Source organism: Moschus berezovskii, chromosome 19, assembly GCF_049115385.1.
Source record: "Moschus berezovskii isolate FMDL1 chromosome 19, NW_MosBer_1.0, whole genome shotgun sequence".
Classification (NCBI taxonomy): Eukaryota; Metazoa; Chordata; class Mammalia; order Artiodactyla; family Moschidae; genus Moschus; species Moschus berezovskii.
This window is the reverse complement of record NC_142478.1, coordinates 49296546-49317356: the sequence shown is the minus strand read 5'-3', so window position 1 is coordinate 49317356 and position 20811 is coordinate 49296546. Positions and strand designations below refer to the sequence as shown.

General features: G+C 43.4%; 1 protein-coding gene across 2 annotated transcripts in view; it reads left to right on the top strand.

The window, feature by feature from the left end:
- Positions 1 to 967: 967 nt before the first annotated feature.
- ADGRD1 (adhesion G protein-coupled receptor D1) overlaps positions 968 to 20811 on the top strand; it is a 179443-nt gene continuing 159599 nt past the window's right edge. The window contains exons 1-5 of one of the 2 annotated variants that reach the window (XM_055404644.2): positions 968 to 1615; positions 1705 to 1741; positions 10785 to 10868; positions 13049 to 13144; positions 14995 to 15117. In XM_055404644.2, the coding sequence (XP_055260619.2) occupies positions 1550 to 1615; positions 1705 to 1741; positions 10785 to 10868; positions 13049 to 13144; positions 14995 to 15117 (406 nt within the window). In that variant the 5' untranslated portion in view covers positions 968 to 1549. The remainder of the gene's footprint in view (positions 1616 to 1704; positions 1742 to 10784; positions 10869 to 13048; positions 13145 to 14994; positions 15118 to 20811) is intronic. The other variant, XM_055404645.2, reaches the window with a different exon arrangement.

The following is a 20811-nucleotide window of genomic DNA, read 5'->3' as shown; positions in this document are numbered from 1 at the left end:
TATTCCCATTTAAAGTCAGGACGAAGGAGCTAATAATATTAGTTAACATTTAATGAGTGTTATTTTCTACTTTATAATAATAATCACAGCTAACATTTATTGAGTAATTTTTTTTTTCCTTGCAAAAAACAGCGAGCATTTATGGAGTGCTACATACTTTCCAAGCACTGCTTTGAAAGCCTTATATGTATTATCTCATTTCTTGTTATAGCTGTTTGGAGCTGAAACTCTTACGTCCATTTTATAGATGAGGAATTTGAAACAGAGAGGTTCAGTATCTTGCCTAAGAACACACAGCTAGCTAAGTGTTGGAGAGGGTACAGGGAGGTAAGTATTAGTTAATTAAGTGTGTGTTAGTGAGGGGCATCCCTGATGGCTCAGACAGTAAAGAATCTGCCTGCAACACATGAGACACTGGTTGGTATTTGTGTGGGTTAACTGTGTTACTTTATGGTGTGTGTGTATGGACATGTATGCAATATAAAGTTTTATTTTCTAGTAAAGTAAGATGAGGCTGGCTAAGGGTCCCTGGATGCTATGGTCGGGGCGAGATGTGGGGTTTGGTGTAATGGCCCAGTGCACCTTGTAAACAGTTTCATTCATCTCTGAAAGGGTTAAAGAGAAAAGTGGCCAGTGTCCTGTGGAGGGCATGAGCTGGGGATGGGTGTGGGTTTTTTTTTTTTTCCTATCCCTAGATTACCTTACTTTTTTCTTTGGGCAAAGAAGACTTAGCTCTAAACAGAGTTTATCGTCTGTTGTAGGTTTTGTATTTATTAACATTTACACTGACTTTGAGGGTGTCAAAGGAAGGCAGCTAAGGTATGTCCACACCCTGGGTCTGTCTGCTCTGCTTCAGAACTGCAGATCCTGAAAATAGTTCCCAGTTCTTCTTAACAGACCGGTGTTAGGACCCAGGAAGGATCCAGCAGCCGTGGGATATAAACAGAGGAGCAGAGCTGAACAAAGTTTGAGGAGAAAGCCTTACATCACTCACTCTCTCCACCCCGAGCGCCGGAGGGACAGACGGAGGTGTAAGCCTGAGTCACACCAGAAGAACTTAGGCAGCGACGCGCTGGCCGGAGAGCCCCAGGGAGCTCCAGACACGATTCCTCCCGCTTCCAGGAAAAAGGGCAATGTCCAACTCCGGACCTGAATGGAGACAAATGACAGCTCTTGACAGAAAAAGAAAACCGTGAGGGACCCGCGATCGCCCCCGGAGCCTCGCCACTGCAGTCCCAGCCCTGGATCGCTTCTCAGGAGTTTGGATCGGAAGCTGTTTCTCCTCCCCTCATCCCAGGGCTGGTTGGTCACTCCAATGTGTTTATTGATCACCGAAGATTCTCAAGTTTGGAGACAGGCAAGAAACACCTATTAACTCTCCACGACTCTGCCCTCACTCTGCAGTTCACAAACTCTAGCTAAATAGATGGTGTTCTTTCTGGAACCTGTGACAATGTCCCTTCCCCAAAGAAGTGAAAGTTAAAGGCAACTCTTGGTCACAGACCCTCAGGAATTCCACTTGGATCATATTTTCACCTCCGAAAAAATCATGAAGAAGCTGCTGCCTCTCTGCTGCTGGCACTCCTGGCTGCTGTTATTTTATTGTGATTTTCAGGTAACGTCCCCAGGCGGTGCTCGCCAAGCCAGGAACAGATTTCTGCTGGGAGGTTCCTTCTGTCTTACAGTGTGATGTTTTGTGTGCAGGTGCGAGGGGCCCACACCAGGTCGCAAGTCCATCCAGGTAAGGCAGCTTCCCTCATCTTCTGCTGACTACCTGTTCTCCCCGCCCCGTCCGGGGTCTGGAGGCAGTTTGCTTGTGCATCTCTGAGGCTATTAGGAGGGAGCCCTTCTTGGGCTCCTCTGGCCCCATCAGCTGTCCTGACACCTTGTCCCTGGGGTCACTCATCATCCTCCACTTCTGACTTGGAGAAGCAGGTCTCTCTGTGCCCCTGAGCCTCTCGCTTTGGGGCATCTGAACCTGTGATTCAGGAAATGGGATGTTCGTGGGTGAAGCATCTTCTGTCCTTGCCTCACATCGTGCATCTCCAGCGCAGAGTCACTTGAGCTGCCTTAGAGCAGCTTTTGTCCCCATCCTTCTGTCCCTGCCCTCTTTTGCCCCCATCCCTCCGATGGGAGCTTGACTGCTCCAGCCCCTCCGAGGAAACCCCTCGCCCACCCCAAGCTGGGTTCGCTTTCCCTTTGCCATCGTGAGTCCTGTCTGGACGCATCACTATGAGGCTTTCCTTGGGGAGGACGGAAGAAGCGAAAAACTTTCCCTTGCTCCTTCCCAGAGAAGGAGGCCTATGGGACCATGGCAAGGGTGCATTTGCTGGCCCTTATTCCCATTTGCTGCTTGGTGGAGAGGACCTCACACTAACATCCCCAAGTCTTTGCCTGGGAGCCGTGAGAGCAACACTGGCCTGGGGGTGAGCATGCCTCTGGCCATGATTATTGTCTAGAGCAGCCCTGCTGCCTCCACAACCCACCAGAGATGGTGGGCGCAGCATCCCCACGGTGTGAATCCAGGTCCCAGGAGACGGACCCCGGGCTGGTGGGAGCATCAGCGTGGTGGTGGATGTGGGGTGGGGGTCTGTCCCCTTTGGAGTGATGCAGTCCTCACGGTGGGCGCTGGGGCATCCTGTCATCTCCCTGTCTTTACCTGCAGGTCTCACAGAGCTTGCCGCTTTTTCTTTTTCTTTCTTTCTTCTTCTTCTTCTTTTTTTTTTTTTTTTACAAAAGTTTATCCTTAAATGTATAACAGGTTCCAAGACAACACTTCCTCCTAGCTATAGGTGGCAACAGACATTGGGAATCCAGATGTTTAAGCAGAAATGGGATTAAGGATTGTCATTGCCTCAGGCACCAGGGCCAGCAGATTTTTCGCCAGATTTCTTTATTCCACCTGTGGCCGGGGCGTTTCCCTGGCAGCCTTCACTTTTAGTTCCTCGGGTTTCTTCTGCTCCTCCTCCTGTTTCGGCTTGGATGTCTTATCTTCCTCATCCGTCTCCTGGGCTGCTTCTTGCCACCTTTGCAGCTCAGCATAGCACCTGCTGCCCCTTTCCCAGACCCTTCCAGGCTGTGCTGCTGTTTCTTTTTATCTGCGCATTCAGGTTCACTCTTCTGTTGAAAAGGATGTGAAGGTGGTCAATTTTCGCTGGCTCCCCTTTCCTTGGCCAAAATGCCAAATGATCTGGGGATAAATAAATCATCTAGCATCGCACTAGAGGGATGCTGTGTGAGCCCTACCGCTAACCCACACCTCAGAGCTCACGCTGATTTCCCGGGAGAGGTGAGGGGAGGGGTCTGGCCAGGAACATCAGGCAGAGAGAACACAGCGGTCCCGAGACCCCAGCCCCGTCAGGGAGGAAAGAGAGCTGCAGGGGGGATCCCACACTGTGCCGTTGGACACATCTACCCACACCCACTCGCATCCTAGGCTCTCAGCTTCAAGGAGCGGCTTGAACCTGGCCTTGGTTTCAGAGAGAGACTGTTCTTCTCACATCCTAATTTAGTGTAGAAGATGTTTTTCTGTTGGTCAACTAACTACCTTAGAGAAATCATACGAATACTGACTTCACAGACGTGTTACTGAAAAGAAGCAATAGACACTGAAACCTGGGTAGGGAGAGTTCAAGTTCAAAATCCTGGATTTCTGACACATACATGTACACACACACACACACACACACACACACGGCCTTGTTTTAAACAACTGGGATATGGTACGAACAGAACTGTCTTTTCACTCAAGTCGCAAAGAGTCTGATAGAGGAGACAGACAACAAATATACCAACAAACAAAAGCTTTCAAATTATAGTGTACGTGCCATGGGAAGACAGACAAGGGGGTTGGTAGAAAGAGTGGATGGTGGGTGATAAAAGGTGATCAGGGCAGGCATCTCAGAAGGTGTGTCCCGTGGACCGAGGCTTGAAAGACAGCTGGTTATGCACAGCAAGAGAGCAAGGAGACTTCTGGGCAGGGGCGACAGTAGGGAGTCCTGCTGTGGAATGAGCTCGGTGTGTCGCGGGCCAAACAGGAAGAGGCCACGGTTGGCACGGAGTTGGCAGGGACCAGGTTTCCTCTGTGTGGCGCAGATTTCTGTCCAGTGAGGTTAGTGGAACCCTGGAGACATATTTCCCTCCACACATTCAGGGGTGAGGGCTTTCTTCTACTGACACAGAGTAAGTAACAGGGAAAGGCTGGAATGGAAAAATCTGGAAGAAAAACTGAAAAGGAAAAACAAAAGCTTTTATTAACTTTCTTTCCGAATATTGATACCCCTCTCTCCCTCCCCCTCTCACCAAACTGATCAATGAAACATTAAATATGGATGAGAAATTATTCCTGAATAATTGATTTTTTAAAAATGTATTTTATTGAAGTATAGTTGATTTGCTGTGTCGTGTTAATTTCTGCTGTACTGCAACGTGATTCAGTTATACATACGTATATGTGTATATATATATATTTTTTATCATACTCTTTACATTATGGTTTATCATGGAATATTGAATATAGTTTCCTGTGCTATACAGTAGGATCTTGTTATTTATCCATTGTGTATGTAATAGTTTGCATCTGCTAACCCCCAACTCCCAATCCATCACTTCCATCACTTCTCCGCCCTTGACAATCACAAGTCTGTTCTCTACGTCTGTGAGTCTGTTTCTGTTTCATGGGTAAGTTCATTTGTGTCATATTTCAGATTCCACACGTAAGTGATATCATATGGTATTTGTCTTTCTCTGTCTGACTTGCTTCATTTAGTATGAGGGTCTCTTGTTGCATCCATGTTGCTGCAAATGGAATTATTTCACCCTTTTCATGACTGAATAATATTCCACTGTTTACATATACCACATCTTCTTTATCTATTCATCTGTCAATAGACATTTAGGTTATTTCTATGTCTTGGCCATTGTAAATAGTGCTGCTGTGAAATAAAGGTGCATTCATCTTTTTGAATTAGAGCTTTCCCTGGATATATATCCAGCAGTGGTATTTCAGGATGGTATGGTAACTCTGTTTTTAGTTTTTGGAGGAACTTCATGCTATTCTCCATAGGGGCTGCACCAACTCACATTCCTACCAACAGTGTAGGAGGGTTCCCTTTTCTCCACACCCTCACCAGCATTTATTTAGTTGTAGACATTTTGATGATGGCCATTCTGACTGGTGTGAGTTTTGCTGTTTTGATTTGCATTTCTCTGATGTTTAGTATCTTTTCCTTTGCCTGTTGGCTATCTGTATGTCTGAAGAACTGCTTTATAGTTGTGGTGACTATAAGCTGGAAGTCTGTCTCTCTCAGTTTATTTTTTAGGGCTGGGGGATGTTTTGAAGACCCTGTATGAACCGTGTTACCCCTCAGCTGTTGTCTTGTCTAAGTAGACATTTAGTCTGTTTAGGTTTATTTGGTGAAAACCAGGGTGACTGTACAACCTGAAGATTCCGTATCACCTTCTTTTTGGGAAAATAGCTGAAGTGTCTTTTTCACAAAAGAATGAGACCCTTTTCTTCTGACACTTTTAGGGTCATGGATTGTTTACTGTTTAGGTTGTAAAAGGAAATCTATGTGTTCAATTCAGTTCCTTGATATGTCTTGTTAATGCCACATAATGTTTTAATTAAGAAAAAAGCCTAAATTGTTGACATTACCATGTGGGGAGATTTCAAATTAAAAAAATATGGATTTCTGACTTAAAAAATATTTATTTAGTATTTATATATTTGGAGGAGTTCTGTGTCTTAGTTGTGGCATGCGGGATCTTTAGCTATGGCATGCAAATCCTTCGTTGTGGCCTGTGAGATCTAGTTCCCCAACCAGGAATTGAACCTGGACCCTCTGCATTTGGAGTGTGGAGTCTTAGCCACTGGACCACCAGGGAAATTGCTCTGACTTCTTTTTGAAAGTGGGAGAGCTGGCAATACTGGGCATATCCTCCTACAGAGGTGGGATCATTGGCTTGGGAAGAAGTCATTTTTTTTAGACAGGACACTCATTTTCATCCCTGCCCAGCCTCCACCGCCCTGAGACCTGTCAGTGAGAAACTCGGGGGTGGTCCAAGTGTTTGTTCCTAGCACCTTTTCTGATCACCTGTGCCTTCCAAGTTGGAAGCCACAGTGAACATCATCCCTGGCCTCCCTGCAGGTAACTCCTCATGCCCCTGGCTCTCATGGATATTTCAGTTTGCACCCCCTTCATGACTTACTGGACAAACTCAGTGTTGATAGTTACATCTGGGCCATTTGGTGGGTAGCATGCAGGCCCTCTCCTGATCACAGACCCCCTCCCCCAACCACTAATACTTCCCATCACTGGGCACTGGCTGGCAGGCAGGTGGGGGCATCTTTCTATGTGAACAAGACATGATCCCTTGATCCTATGAGCCTTCCTGCCCAGGACAGACATGGCCATTTGTCAGTGGAGCTGATAGGGAAAGAAATTTATTACCCACAGGCTTCACTTTATGGAGACGAAGATTCTGAAGATATAGCATCTGTTCTTCACTCAACAGATGTTATTTTCTTTTCCTATTTTTTTCCCCAAATGAGTTGAATATCAAGTCAATGATGTCTTCTCCTCTTCAAAATTAATATCCCAGATTTTAGAAAAAAAAATCATGGTAGAAATGAAGACGATTATTTTTGATTTTTGCATTTCATATTCTTACTGTGGAGGTCCTGGAATAGAACCACTCATTTCCCAGAGGACATCAAGTCCCTAACAGGTACAAGAGAGTTAGGTGTGCACACAGCTTCCTCTCTTTGCCCTCCATTGTAGAACTAGCTAGGTTCTTGGCTTCCATTTTTGATGCATGTACATAACCCTGAAGGGACAGCCTCACAAATGCAAACTGAAAAAAGAACCCGGTGATCTGGACCTGGGCACGTGTTTGGCATCCTGATAGAAATTCAGATGTTAGATGGAGTGCTTCAATTTTCTCTGAAAATTTCATATGGACATTCAGTTCAGTTCAGTTCAGTTGCTCAGTCGTGTCCGACTCTCTGCGACCCCATGAATCACAGCACGCCAGGCCTCCCTGTCCATCACCAACTCCCGGAGTTCACTCAAACTCATGTCCACAGAGTCGGTGATGCCATCCAGCCATCTCATTCTCGGTTGTCCCCTTCTCCTCCTGCCCCCAATCCCTCCCAGCATCAGAGTCTTTTCCAGTGAGTCAACTCGTCGCATGAGGTGGCCAAAGTATTGCAATTTCAGCTTTAGCATCAGTCCCTCCAATGAACACCCAGGACTGATCTCCTTTAGAATGGACTGGTTGGATCTCCTTGCAGTACAAGGGACTCTCAAGAGTCTTCTCCAACACCACAGTTCAAAAGCATCAATTCTTCGGCGATCAGCTTTCTTCACAGTCCAACTCTCACATCCATACATGACCACGGGAAAAACCATAGCCTTGACTAGACAGACCTTTGTTGGCAAAGTAATGTCTCTGCTTTTTAATATGGACATTATCTACGGTCATTTTAATTGTGAAAGCAAGACTTAAATGGTTGTTAAAATACAGGTCCTACTAACATTCAATAAAACAGAAATGAAAATCTCACATCTTACACCCCATTTCTCAATTTTGTCACCCCAAACTAATCTTCTCAGTTTCTAGAGTACACAGTCAAGAACCCCTCTTTCTCTTTCCCTGCCCTCTGAAACACTGTATTTTACACAAAAGAGTTCACGATATACATGTTTTTCTCACCTTGACTTTTTTAACTTAACAATATGACTAAAGAATATTCTATGTCAGTACATGTAAATCAGCCTCATTATTTATCCTAGCTACACCCTAGATCATTATATAGATGTTCCATATTTATTTAGCCAGCCCTCTGTAAATGAGCATGTAGGCTGTTTGCAGGTTTTTGTTACTATTTTTAGAATTCTGCAACAAATACCCTTGTACATAGGTCTTTGATTATATGCATGAGAATATGGTAGATTTTTAGAATAAGTTTCTAGGAATTAAATTGCTAGGTCAAACATCACGTGAGCTTAAGATTTTGATAGATGTTGCCCTCCAGAAAGGTGAACTCCCTCCAGAAAAGGTGGTAGTACTTGTCCACTTCAGGATGTTTTTGTTCAGTCAGTAAGTCCTGCCTGACTCTTTGCAACCTCATGGACTGTAGCCCACCAGGCTCCACTGTCCTCCACTGTCTCCTGGAGTTTGCTCAGATTCATGTCCACCGAGTCAGTGATGCTGTCTAACCAACGCATCCTGTGCCACCCCCTTCTCCTTTTGCCTTCAGTCTTTCCCAGCATCAGGGTCTGTTCCAATGAGTCGGCTCTTTGCATCAGGTGGCCAGAGTATTGGAGCTTCAGCTTCAGCATCAGTCCTTCCTAGTGAATATCCAGGGTTTATTTCCTTTAGGACTGAATGGTTTGATTTCCTTGCAGTCCAAGGGATACTTAAGTCTTCTAATAAGTGTAACTTTTCATTTGCCAGTCTGATAAGTGAACAGGCTGGCTTGCTATAGTTTTAACATGCTTTTTAAAATTATCAGCAAGGCTGAGCTTCTTATATTTCTAAAAGTAATTTGCATTTCTTTTTCCTTGAACTATCTTTGTCTGTTTTGTGTGTAGTATATATATTTGTGTATAGTATATATATATATATAGTATATATATTTTAATCCCAAATTTGTAATTTATCCCTTCCCCTACTTTCCCCTTTGGTAACCATACATTAATTTTCCATGTTTGTGAGTCTGTTTCTGTTTTGTAAATAAATTAACTTGTATCATTGTTTTTTTTTAGATTCTACATATAAGTGATATCATTCAGCGTTTGTCTTTCTCTGCTTTGTTTACTTCACTTAGTAAGATAATCTCTAAGGTCCATCCATGTTGGTGCAAATGGCATTATCTCGTTTTTAATGGCTGAATTGTACTCCATTGTATATATGTACCACATCTTCTTTATCCATTCATCTGGTGATGGACACTTAAGTTGCTTCCATGTCTAGACTGTTCTAAATAGTGCTGAAATGAACACTGGGGGTGCATGCATCTTTTTGAATTAGAGTTTTCTCTAGATGTATGCCCAGGAATGGGATTTCTGGGTCATACAGTGGTTCTATTTTCAGTTTTTTAAGGAACCTCCATACTGTTTTCCATAGTGACTACACCAATTTATATTCCCACCAACAGTGTGGGAGGGTTCCATTTTCTCCACACTTTCCGGCATTTATTATGTATAGACTTTTTATGATGGCCATTCTTGTTGGTGTGAGGTGGTACCTCACTGTATTTTTAATTCTTGATAATTAATGTTGTATTTTGATAATTAGAGATGTTGAGCTTATTTAGTAGATATTTTTTCATTTTTGAGTTTTCTTTATTAAGAATAGGTCAAGTCAACTGGTGTCTCCTGCATTTCAGGTGGATTCTTTACCAACTGACCTACCAGGGAAGCCCTTCATTTATTCAAGGGTTCTTTTACATCCTTCAGTATGATTTGATTGTTTTCATCATGAGAGTGTTGTGTAGTTCTTATTCTTTTGTTCTTAAATGTCTTCTCTTTATTGATTGCATTTATAAATTAAAACCTTTCTTCTATTTTTTTAGCATTATTATATGAATGCAAGAAAGCTATTACATTTGCATATTTAATTAGTATCAGCCTCCTTACTAAATTCTTTTACCATTTGTAACAGTTTTTCACTTACTAAATTCTTTTCTTATTTGTAACAGTTTTTCATTTTCATTATCAGGCATACATCATTTGAAAATAATGATCATATTATCTCTTCTTAAAAAATATTTTTTACAATGAACAGCACAAAGATTACTTTGGTAATTTTAACTTTCCTGGGACCTGGCAGACATTGAAGGCAGTTGATTATTATTTAGTCATCTGGATCTTTATTTCCATTTCTGGGAACTGTTCACAGAGAATTAATCCAAGAGAAGATTCAACTTAGGAGAACAGTTGAGTGTGTGATGGTGCAGCCTCCCCAAGGACTATTACCCAAACTCCATTATGAGAGTTAGAAAAAAAATAAATGAAATAATTCATATGATATTAAGTGAGAAGAGCAGAATAAAAAAGAACATGTCTGCACAAAATGATGTCTACTCAAAGCACAAGGACCTAAAGGAGACTTTTAAAGGATTGATTTTTAGTATGGAGGAAGCAGAGCAATAATAGAAAGATCAAGACCAATTCAGGAGATGTGTAGGGAGGATTGTATCTAAAACCAGTTGGCTGCGTGACTGCTGAGGTGGCATTGTATTCCTTGTCTTAACAGATGGCTAGAAGTACAATCATTTTATAGATTACTGTTAGACTGAAATGAGGACGTATTTATAAAGAACCTCATGCAATGTCTGCACAATATAGCTGCTGACTTCCTCCTCTTTTTCAGCCTTATTTTTTCTCTCTTGTCTGATTCCATCAGCTATTTCTCTTAAAGCATAGGAACTAACGGTGGGATAATGGACATTCTTATCTTTTTCTCTGACACGTGTGGGCATGCTTCATGTGTTGTTTGTTAGGCAGAATGGCTTTTATTTTCTTTTGGTTAAAAGGTATCTATTCCTATTTAGTATGTTTTATCCTGTAAAAATATTCATTTATTTTAAATTTATTGAGCTTTTGAAACCTGGGAGTGTGTGTTGAATCTATTCAAATGCCTTTTGAGTATCTCCACAGTCACTCTGATAATTAACTCTTCACCGAATTCCTGATGTAGGTAGTAAGTAGTTCCTTATGTCCAGCTCTTTCTTTCCTAATAGTGATGTAACATTTTTATTCTTTTTTTCCCTCAAGGGTTTGAGGTCCTGGCTTCTGCTTCCCATTACTGGCCATTGGAAAATGTGGACGGGATCCACGAACTTCAGGAGACAACTGGAGGTAGACAGGGGTGGGAACAGAAACTGGGGTCCCATAAATGGGCATCTCTCAGGAATCAGGGGCAGTCCAGAGAGACAGGGAACAACAAACAGCATCAGCTGTGAAGCCAGGATGACAGAGATGAATAGACATTCGTGTTGCTTCCCCTTAATAATTGTTATTGCAAAGTATTTTCACTAGAACTTTTATATGTTTTTATGATTAAAAGACAGCATTTATGTTTCAAAATATTAAGATGTGCATTTCTCCAACAACCTTAAAACAAAAGCAGCTGTTTTCAGCTTTAACCTGTACCTGATGGATCAACCTCTGTACGAGTCAGGATGTATGTTTTCTAGGTAGACATAAATGGCGTAATCTACACGCCTGCCAAAGCAGGGGCCCATTTGAACCTAGAGCCAAATGTTGTGCCAATGAAGACTAATGCCCTGATTGTGGGGTCACAGTTTCATTTAGCAAAGGTAATCCCACCTACCCATCACCTCTTCCATGCTTCACTGACAGCCCACCCACCCACTCCTTGAGGAGATCAAACATCACTTAAGATGCTTCCAGTGGTCTGTAATTCCATGGAAAATAAAGTTTCTATCTGACTCAGTTCAGACTTTTACCAGAAAGAGAAACCCCAGACAACCCTGAGTACTTTTTCCATTCCAATAAGATTTTTTAAAGTGTAAGTTTTGAGTAATTTGGGATGTTCTGACATTTTAATTTTTATTCCTCTTGATTATGTCCAATGATTGATTTGTACAGCAGGAGGTTTATGTACAACCATGCTAGCATATGTTCAGATTGTCTGTACTGGTTCTTTGCAATGGATTAAAAAAAACAACAACAACAACCCACATTGCTGCTTATTAGGATTCTCACACCAGCACACCGATTTGTTCCTTATTCCCAGGACGTCATGTGCTGTCATAAATTGTCACCTCAGATTCTAAAATGTCTTTCTTAAACTTTGCAAATCAGAAAGTATTACAGTGGATGTCTCTGCTGCTGGCATCCTTAGAGGCACTCAAAGAGCAGGGCCCTCCAGAAGGATGCCATCTTCCTGTGCGGGGTTACCCAAAGCCCTGCCTTATTCCGGCATTATCTCTTCCCTGCCTGTGTGTTGGGCAGCAATGGCGGCAATGATGAAAACTTACATTGAGCCATTGGGGCTTCATATATTCTCCAAACAGTCTGTGCTATAAGCATGGACTGTTCCCATGGCAGTTCATTTTGTGACTATCTCGGGTCAAAAGAAATGGCTTCCCCTTGTCATAATCTAATTTTCTCTTCTCAGGGCTTTTATTTTAAAGCCTTTGAAAGGAGATCATTCCAAGTGGAAAACGCATTGTCAAAATAGCTCCATGTTTAGGACCTGGGTGCTAACATTTCCGTAATTACTTTAAGCAAGAGTTCAAATAATGATCCGCACAGTTCTCTCCTCACCCTGTCAACTCATCTCATTGTCATGGGTTATCAGATACAATTACATTGTGGTTGGATTCTGTTCATCCAAAGCATTAATTTCCCATAAAACTCAAACTATATTGGTGTTTGTCCCGAAACACTCGAATAATGAAGGTTTCACTGCCCTTTTCCACTGGGTCTATTCTTTATGTTCTAGAGCTCTGCTGGCATATTTCAATTTGATTACAGGTTTCTTAAGGCAAAAAGAAAAAGGAATAGAATCCATCAGCACATTTTACTGCTGGGGACGGTTGAATGGTGTTGGAAATTATTGCGTGGATGCACTGCTTTGTTATTTGTTGCTAAATTAAGTCTCTGTTGTTTTGTCCATTTGTCGTAATAACATGTAGTTGTTTTCATGCTGTGCTTCTGTTTCATCAGTTCTCGTGACATCACAACCGTTCATCCTTTTTGTTAAGGCTACTTTGTGGCCAAGTTCAATTTCATATCTCTCAACCGAGTATCTGGATGGGAGTTGGGGCCAGCACATTGGAACCAAATACAACAGCCACAGCACCCTAGCTTTGGGACAGTATGGGGCTGCTGGAGTTGCGATAATGTTGACTGAATAAGTAAGAGGGAGGTGGGGCCGGGAGAGAGAACCCGAGCTGTTTGTGGGATGAAAGCACACTTGTGGATGTGTATTGTGTTGAGAGATATGTCAGTTCCATTTGTTTTTTGTGTCACTCACTCATTGTGCTTTTTTCTTTTGTTGTTTCACCCAGCATCACGAACCCACAACCTCACTGTGCTCCCTTCTCATAATTCTACCTTTGTTTATACCAATGACTCTGCCTACTCAAATTTCTCTGCAACCGTAGGTGAGCATGTGTTACTTCTGTGTTAAGTTTGGATCTGCAATGAATTGAAAGTCCAATCCGATCTGGTTCTATCTGAATTCACTGTATCTTGACTAGCAAGTGAGCGAATGTCCCCCCAAGAGCCAAAGATTCAGGGTATTTGATGGTAAGGACTTAAGACCGTGGCTTAATTCTAAAGGAAATACCACAGACTGACGGATAGTAGGGTAGGGGTGTCTATGCACTTTCAGGCAACTGGGGTCTTCCAAACCAGCTGCTTATTTTCTGAACAATACAGACATAAGATGAGATAGTTTCCAAAAAATAAAACTTGTTTGGATTTTTTTTAATGGATTATATTCTTTGGGGAAGGAAAAACATGCCCTTGAAATGGAAAATTAAAGTCAATTTCAAAATACCTCATCAAAAATTTGATGTCTTGCAAACACTAAAATCAGCATTTCTTCTGTAGCTGGAATTTTTTTTTTTTAAATCATTAGAAGCTGTTTTCTAAAAGACACACCCACAAGAGTCATGGTTAAATGATTATCTTATTTAATAACCTCCAAGGCCCACATGTTTCACATTTTTCTAGGCAGCACAGAACAGGACAGATAGAAGCAATTGGGCAGCTTTCTGGTCAGTATGGAGAGTTGGCTCAGATAATTTAGGTCTTGCTCCTGACCTTTTTAAAAATATATAACCTGATCGTTCTTTCAACTATGGGGTGTTTCACTTCCAAAATTAATTTTACCAAGCAAATAGTCTGGTTTAGGGGTTTATACAGCCTCGTTCAATCCTGCAACTTCAAGCTGCCCATTTTAACTATGTAATGTATAGATTCCCCACCCCCAGCAATAAACGAGATAGATTAAAAAAAAATGAATTTAAAACAGTAAGGAAAGATGCTGAAGTCCTTCAGGTTGGTATCTACATGCCAATGGTTGTTAGAAAATCTGACCTGGGGTAGTTGTCTAGTCAAAGGGCTCCTGGCACTTCTGTCCATCTTCAGCTGGACCTCCAGCTCTGAGGGCAGGACGCAGCTGCCATGGGGCAGAGGAGGCATCTAGCTGGCTTTGGTCCCAGTCAACAATGTGTGACTTGTTACCCTTGGCTTTTATAGTCTTCCCTTATCTATTCTGTAAACCATTTACATCACACTGACACCATCAGAGAGGTCTGCTTTCGGAATGGGACTAACAAAATGATGGTGGAGCTGGCGTCCCCGCCAGGACTACTGGCCCTGCGGTCCAGTCATTGGCAGGCTCTGCTGGGATGACTCGAAGTCTGAGTTTCCCTCCTAGAGCCTGAAAAGGAATTCTCTTAAGGTCATGGGTTCCCATGTGTCGGATCACGGGCTTTCAATGAGAGAATTCAGAAGGAGAGAGAGTGCAGGTGTAGTTTTACATGTGAAATTGAATCTCAGAGTTTCACCTGAAAAGTCTTGTGTGAAGATGACAGTGAGAAGGGCTCATGAAGAGGTGGATGGCATGAAAGTTTAGGACAGTAGGAGATTCTAATCATATGGCTCCTGGTAACTCAACTGTTGACAAATACAATACTTATAATGTGGTCATATTACAGTGCATATTATACACTGGTGTGATATTACTAGGATACAATATTAATAAGATAGAATATTATTTAATATTGATACTAATACATTACTTATAGTCTAGTTCACAATTATGAAATGTTAAATACCATTAATATTAAATAATATCTGTAATGTCACTGAATAGAAATATTTAATTATAAATAGAAATAATACAGCATATTTAGATCAAAGTTGTTTGTAAGCCTGACACGTCTCCGGACTTTTCATCTCCTGCAATTATTAATCTACAATGTCTGTCATTCTTCTTACTTAGATATTGTAGAAGGAAAGGTCAACAAAGGCATTTACCTCAAGGAGGGAAAAGGAGTCACATTTCTCTATTACAGAAAGAACAAGACTTCCTGCATCAGTAATCCGGCACAGTGTGGCCCTGAGGGTGAGTGATGCGCTCCATTCTTTTGTTTCTTTCTTTCAAGTTCATTTCATTGCCGGGTGGCATCTGTTCCTCTGGGCTGTGGCAGATGTGAAGACAAAGTTCAGCTGCACCGTGCGTGCGCGTGTCACGTACGGACTTGAGGCAAGGGGTGGGGACGGGGATGCACAGACTGGTCCTGGAGACGGAATTAAAACACCATTTCACAGAGGCATGAGAGCAAAGTATTTAATCTTGTAAAGCAACAAACAACAACAACCAAAACCCCCAAGAAACATACAAAAAAGAACCCTCCATAAAAAGCAGACACGGTGATACTGCAGTGGAGTTTGGATGGGACCATGGCGTTTGTGGGCAGGAAATTGATGGTGTGGCTCACGGGACGTTATTTCTGGCTCCAGGATGTTGGCCATGGGGTCTGGGTGGGGCATGCCTTTTAAGACTCGTGCCATGGGTTTGCTTCTTTTATATCCGTGGAGATTGGAGGGGGCAGTGGTGAGAGCTGTCCTAGCGAAAGGTGGTAGGCCTGTGGTTAAAATAATAGCATAGGTGAGACACATAGGTACAATAGAGAAGTTAGGAATCTATTCCTTCTTATTCTTCTTCTTTTTTTTTTTTTTCCTCTATGAAAAGTAACCGGCTCTCTAGGATCTGAGCTTCAGAAAATAAAGATTTGAGCCACATTTCAAAACATTCTGGGAAACTCTTCTCTGCTATCCAAATCAGTTTCAAGCCTCCAAGTTCCATTATCCTAAGCAACTGAAAAATTTTCTTTCTAGGAAAAAAAAAAGTTCAATGCAAGCGGGTCTGAAAGCCCTAAGTCTTTTGGGGGATCCAATGGGCTTATCAAAACTGCCCTGTGATGAATTCATTGTTCTCCAACTCCCGGGGCCCTATGGGTTTCAGTCCAGTAAATGCAAACAAAGCTTAACAAGGTGATAACGTGTGGGAGGATACATTTTGGACTTTGCAGAACCCAGAGTTTTGAGAAAGGGATTTGAGGTATAAAACCACAGCCAGGTTTACAAATCCACAGTTCAAGCTGTTCCTGAATTCAAACAGCCCTATAAACACAGCAGAATTGTTTATTTCTCTAAATTTAAAACAGCCCCGCCTCAGCGACAAGGACTAAGAAAAACAAGAGGGCAGCCGGTGCCTGCCTCACCCTTCCCCTGCCTTGGTCAGGAGGGCCGAGGGGGAGAAGCAGGGTAGGGGTGTGTTTCTGTCCAGTTTGTCTCTGGGTCTGAGAGGGCACAGCCTCTCTTTGGAAGAAAGATGTCTCTACAGCCCCAGCTACCAACTGGAATTGACTCAGGTGGGAGGGGAACGTCCCAGGAATTCCAGTAACTGGGCACTCTCACAGATAACCAGCCTCTGAACGATGGCTATGATGGGACCAGCTACTGGAAATCAGAACTATTGGAAAACTTTACCTGAACTCTGAGGCCATAAACCAGAGGCCTCTGAGCTCACCCTGCCTTGTGGCTGTGCTTGGTTTTGCAGGCATGGAGTTAAAATTTTTTGATTAGCTGCCACCGTTGAAAAATAGGACAGTTTCTCATAAAAATACAAATTCCCGGTTTCTCTTGAGAAATCTCCCTCCCTTATTCCGATTTTGTGGGGCTGCCCTCTTTTGTGTTGGACATTGCCCTTCAAGCTCATCACCGACTTCTGACCCTTTGATCATTGGACCTGCTGGACATAGAGCATGTTAATGGTTTGGGCTTCAGGGCCAGGTGGCTTGGGTTTCAGTGGTGTTCTAATCCTTTCTGTGGTGACCTTGGGCAACCACTTAACTTCTGAGTCCAAATTCCTTACCTGTAACACGGGTCAATCAAAGCCCGATTTTAGTTCCCTGCTCATGGGGTTGTTCTGAAGACTGGCACGTGGCTGGTCCAACCCTGAGAAGCCCTTGGGGTCCTGTCCTGGATGGATGCCTCCCAGTGTGCCTCCTGTCCCCAGGATCTTGGTCCTCACTCCGTCTGCCTGCTCAGATGTGGCCCTCTGACAGAGGCTGACATGGTTGGACCAGTTGTCATAATCACCCACACTCATGCATCGTTTACTTGGTGCCAGCGTTCTTGGACTACAAGGAGATCCAACCAGTCCATCCTAAAGGAAAGCGGTCCTGAATGTTCATTGGAAGGACTGATGCTGAAGCTGAAACTCCAGTATTTTGGGCACCTGATGCGACGAGCTGACTCATTGGAAAAGACCCTGATGCTGGGAAAGACTGAAGGCGGGAGGAGAAGGGGACGACAGAGGATGAGGTGGTTGGAGGGCATCACCGACTCAAAGGACATGAGTTTGAGCAAACTCCGGGAGTTGGTGATGGACAGGGAAGCCTGGCATGCTGCAGTCCTTGGGGTCGCAAAGAATCGGACATGACTGTGACTGAACTGAACTAAACTTGAGTATTCTAATCCCATTACATGTATTAACTCATTTCATCCTCCAAAAAAATGAGACAGACAAGAGCTCCCGTGGTATGCTGCTGCTACTGCTAAGTCACTTCAGTCGTGTCCGACTCTGTGTGACCCCATAGACAGAAGCCCACCAGGCTCCCCCATCCCTGGGATTCTCCAGGCAAGAACACTGGAGTGGGTTGCCATTTCCTTCTCCAATGTGTGAAAGTGAAAGTGAAGTCACTCAGTCGTGCCCGACCCCCAGCGACCCCACGGACTGCAGCCTACCAGGCTCCTCCATCCATGGGATTTTCTAGGCAATAGTACTGGAGTGGCTTGCCATTGCCTTCTCCGCCCGTGGTATAGACAGCTGTAAACTTTGGCTTCATGTTCCCACCCTGTTAATAGCTTCTCATGTGTCCTGGTTAACTGGAGCCTTTGAAGGTATTTTTTGGGTGGCCACTTTCCTAGAGTATGGCCAGATATTCAATGAAGCCAGGAAACCTCAAGTCAACTTTGGCCCCCTGGGACCATGCTAGCAGGGGTCTTAATGTGGCAGATGCTGAGGGAGGTTGGGTATTTTTTGATCCACCTCCCTCAGTTTGGATTTCAGACAGGACCACCGAACATGGGTGTCATCCTAAGGATCACTGTAAGCATTTCTCCATTTTATTGACCATATCCTTTGCCCTGGGGGGTTTCCCTGGGGCCTCAATGAGCTTACATTTCTAGGTTTAAGAAGAACAGGATTTGAACAGGAAAAGTCCACCCAACATTTTTCAAATCAAACTCCACATAGCTTTTGAAGTAGGTGAGATGATTTCAAGTGCACTTTTGGTGATTAAACTTTTTTTTTTTTTTGCTTTGCTGGGTCTTTGTTGTTGCTTGAAGTCTTTCTCTAGTTGCAGAGAGCAGGGGCTACTCTGTAGATGCAGAGCTGGGACTATATATATATATGTACGTATGTTTGACTGTGCTGTGTGACTTGTGGGATCTTAGTTTCCTGACCAGAGATTGAACCCAGGCCCTGGCAATGAAAGCACAGAGTCCTAACCACTGGACCACCAGGGAATTCCCTCAACACTTAAACAAAGAGAGGAACAGTTCCCACACCCAGTCGAGCAGGTCAATTGTTTTCATATTTGTGATTTCCCAATTCTCTTGTGGTCTCTGTTCATATTTTTGGCTGATTTTTTTTTTAAGAACGTTGTAGGAGACAGGGTTGAGGTTTGAACTTTTCAAAAAAGGATAAAACATCTGAGCAATTTAGCTGTTCCCTCTCTGAGTTAGCTAGAACGTGGGATCTTCCTTCTCTGCCAGCTGCTCACTCTGAGATTTTGAACCCATGACCTGCTTGTCATAGGGCTTTTCTCCACCCGCTCTGCCAGTTTCTCTTGTTTCTCTGAGCTAACTCTGTGACCTGCCTTTTGGCAAATTGTGCCTCCTGGGAAATTTCCTCATGGGTCTTGGGTGCAAGTGGGAGAGAGGCTCTGGAGGATCCTTTGAGAGAGAAAGTCTATTTGAACATTAACCAAAGGAAGCACAGTCTGTGTTCCTTCAATACTGAGGCAAGTCTCCTCCAACTCCCACGACGAGCAGACACACAAGGCAGAAATCCACATGAGGAGGGAGTCCTCCTGGAGTGTTCCAGCACCTTGTTTCACTCCCCTAAACCTTATTTTAATTTTATTATTTTAATGGCTTTGCTGGGTCTTTGTTGCAGCACGTGGGCTTTCTTCAGTTGCTTTGTGTAGGCTTAGTTACCCCTCAGCATGTGGGATCTTAGTTCCCTGACCAGGGAAGGTAGATTCTTAACCAGTTGAAAAGTGGATTCTTAACCACTGGACCACCAGGGAAGTCCTCCCTATAGACCTTGAGGGCTCAGCTCCAGTGTGGCTCTTACAGAGATGAGTCCCACGGCAGTTGCGTTCCTCTTTGCTCTCACAGGTCCCTGTATGTCCCCTTCTGTCCCTTCCATCTTTGGTGATGACCTGCTCATTATATGTCCTCCTTCTTGGACATTTAGCTCTGCAAGGGCAGGGACTCTGTCTGTCTTGGTCAGTGCTGTATTTTCAGGGATGAATATCAGCACGATCGATGCTTGATCCCTGTCAACTGAACAGATACATCTAGTCTGTCTTTCCGATGCTTAAATGCCTTTGAATGCTTCCCCAGCACATATCTGATGGGCCATCATTTGCGTATCACCTGTGATGAGTCCTTCTCCATCATGAATGGGCCAGTCCCATTTTTGCACCCCTCTGACTTTTAGATACTTCTTTCTGATATTGGACTAAATTCCATTTTGAGTAATTACCTCTAATTCCAATTCAACTCTCAATCTCCTTGGATGCCTGCCAGAAAGACCTTCTTCCTGTTTTACTTGTTAATTTTTCCTCGCTCTGGAAATGTACCCTTCTTTTTTCCCCTCTTGTGCATTAGAGCTTCCTCTGCTTATAAACACCAAGAAACCTGCTACAACTCCATTGCAGCAGCTGGAAAACCTCAGCATCCACATTCTCTTCTCAGCATCGACAGGACTTTTTAGACCCTTTGCATTAGGTAACTAACTTCAACTTTGCATTAAGTCACTAACTTCAGTGCTATCAACAAAATGGTAAAATATTCTGAATGGTGTTTCAGGACAAAAATTTCCAGAAGGGCCTGATGGTTGGGCACAGATCCAACTTCTGTCTTCCTTAGATGATTGGGGGTTTTAGGGATGTTTGAAAGTCTGATGGAGCTTCAGAGAGAAGTATTCATTCACCACGTCCATTTCACAGATGGGGAGACTGAGGTCCAGAAAAGGCACAAGATAGCCTAGAGCCAAAGGGTGATTTAGTGCCGAGTTTCTTGAAGTATTGTTTCCAGACCATCAGCAGAAGAGTCCATTGCAGAGACTGCTAAAAATAGAACTTCTCAGTCTCCAGCCCAGGACCCACTGAATCCAAATCTTTGTGGACAGGGCCTGGAAATCTGAATTTTAACCCAGGTCCTCTGGGTGATTTTCATGGACCAAATCTCGGAACTGCTCAAGGCTGACTCTAGCCCACAAATGTGTTTTGTTTGCTGGCATTATATTGGTTCTCACAAATTTTCTATCTTAACAAGTTTTCTAAATTGTTTTTTGGCAGAATGTGTGTGCATGCTAAGTTGTTTCAGTCATGTCCAACTCTGCAACTCCATGGACTGTAGCCTGCTAGGTTCTTCTGTCCGTGGGATTCTCCAGGCAAGGATACTGGAGTGGGTTGTCATGGCCTCCTTCAGGGAATCTTTCCAACCCGGGGATCGA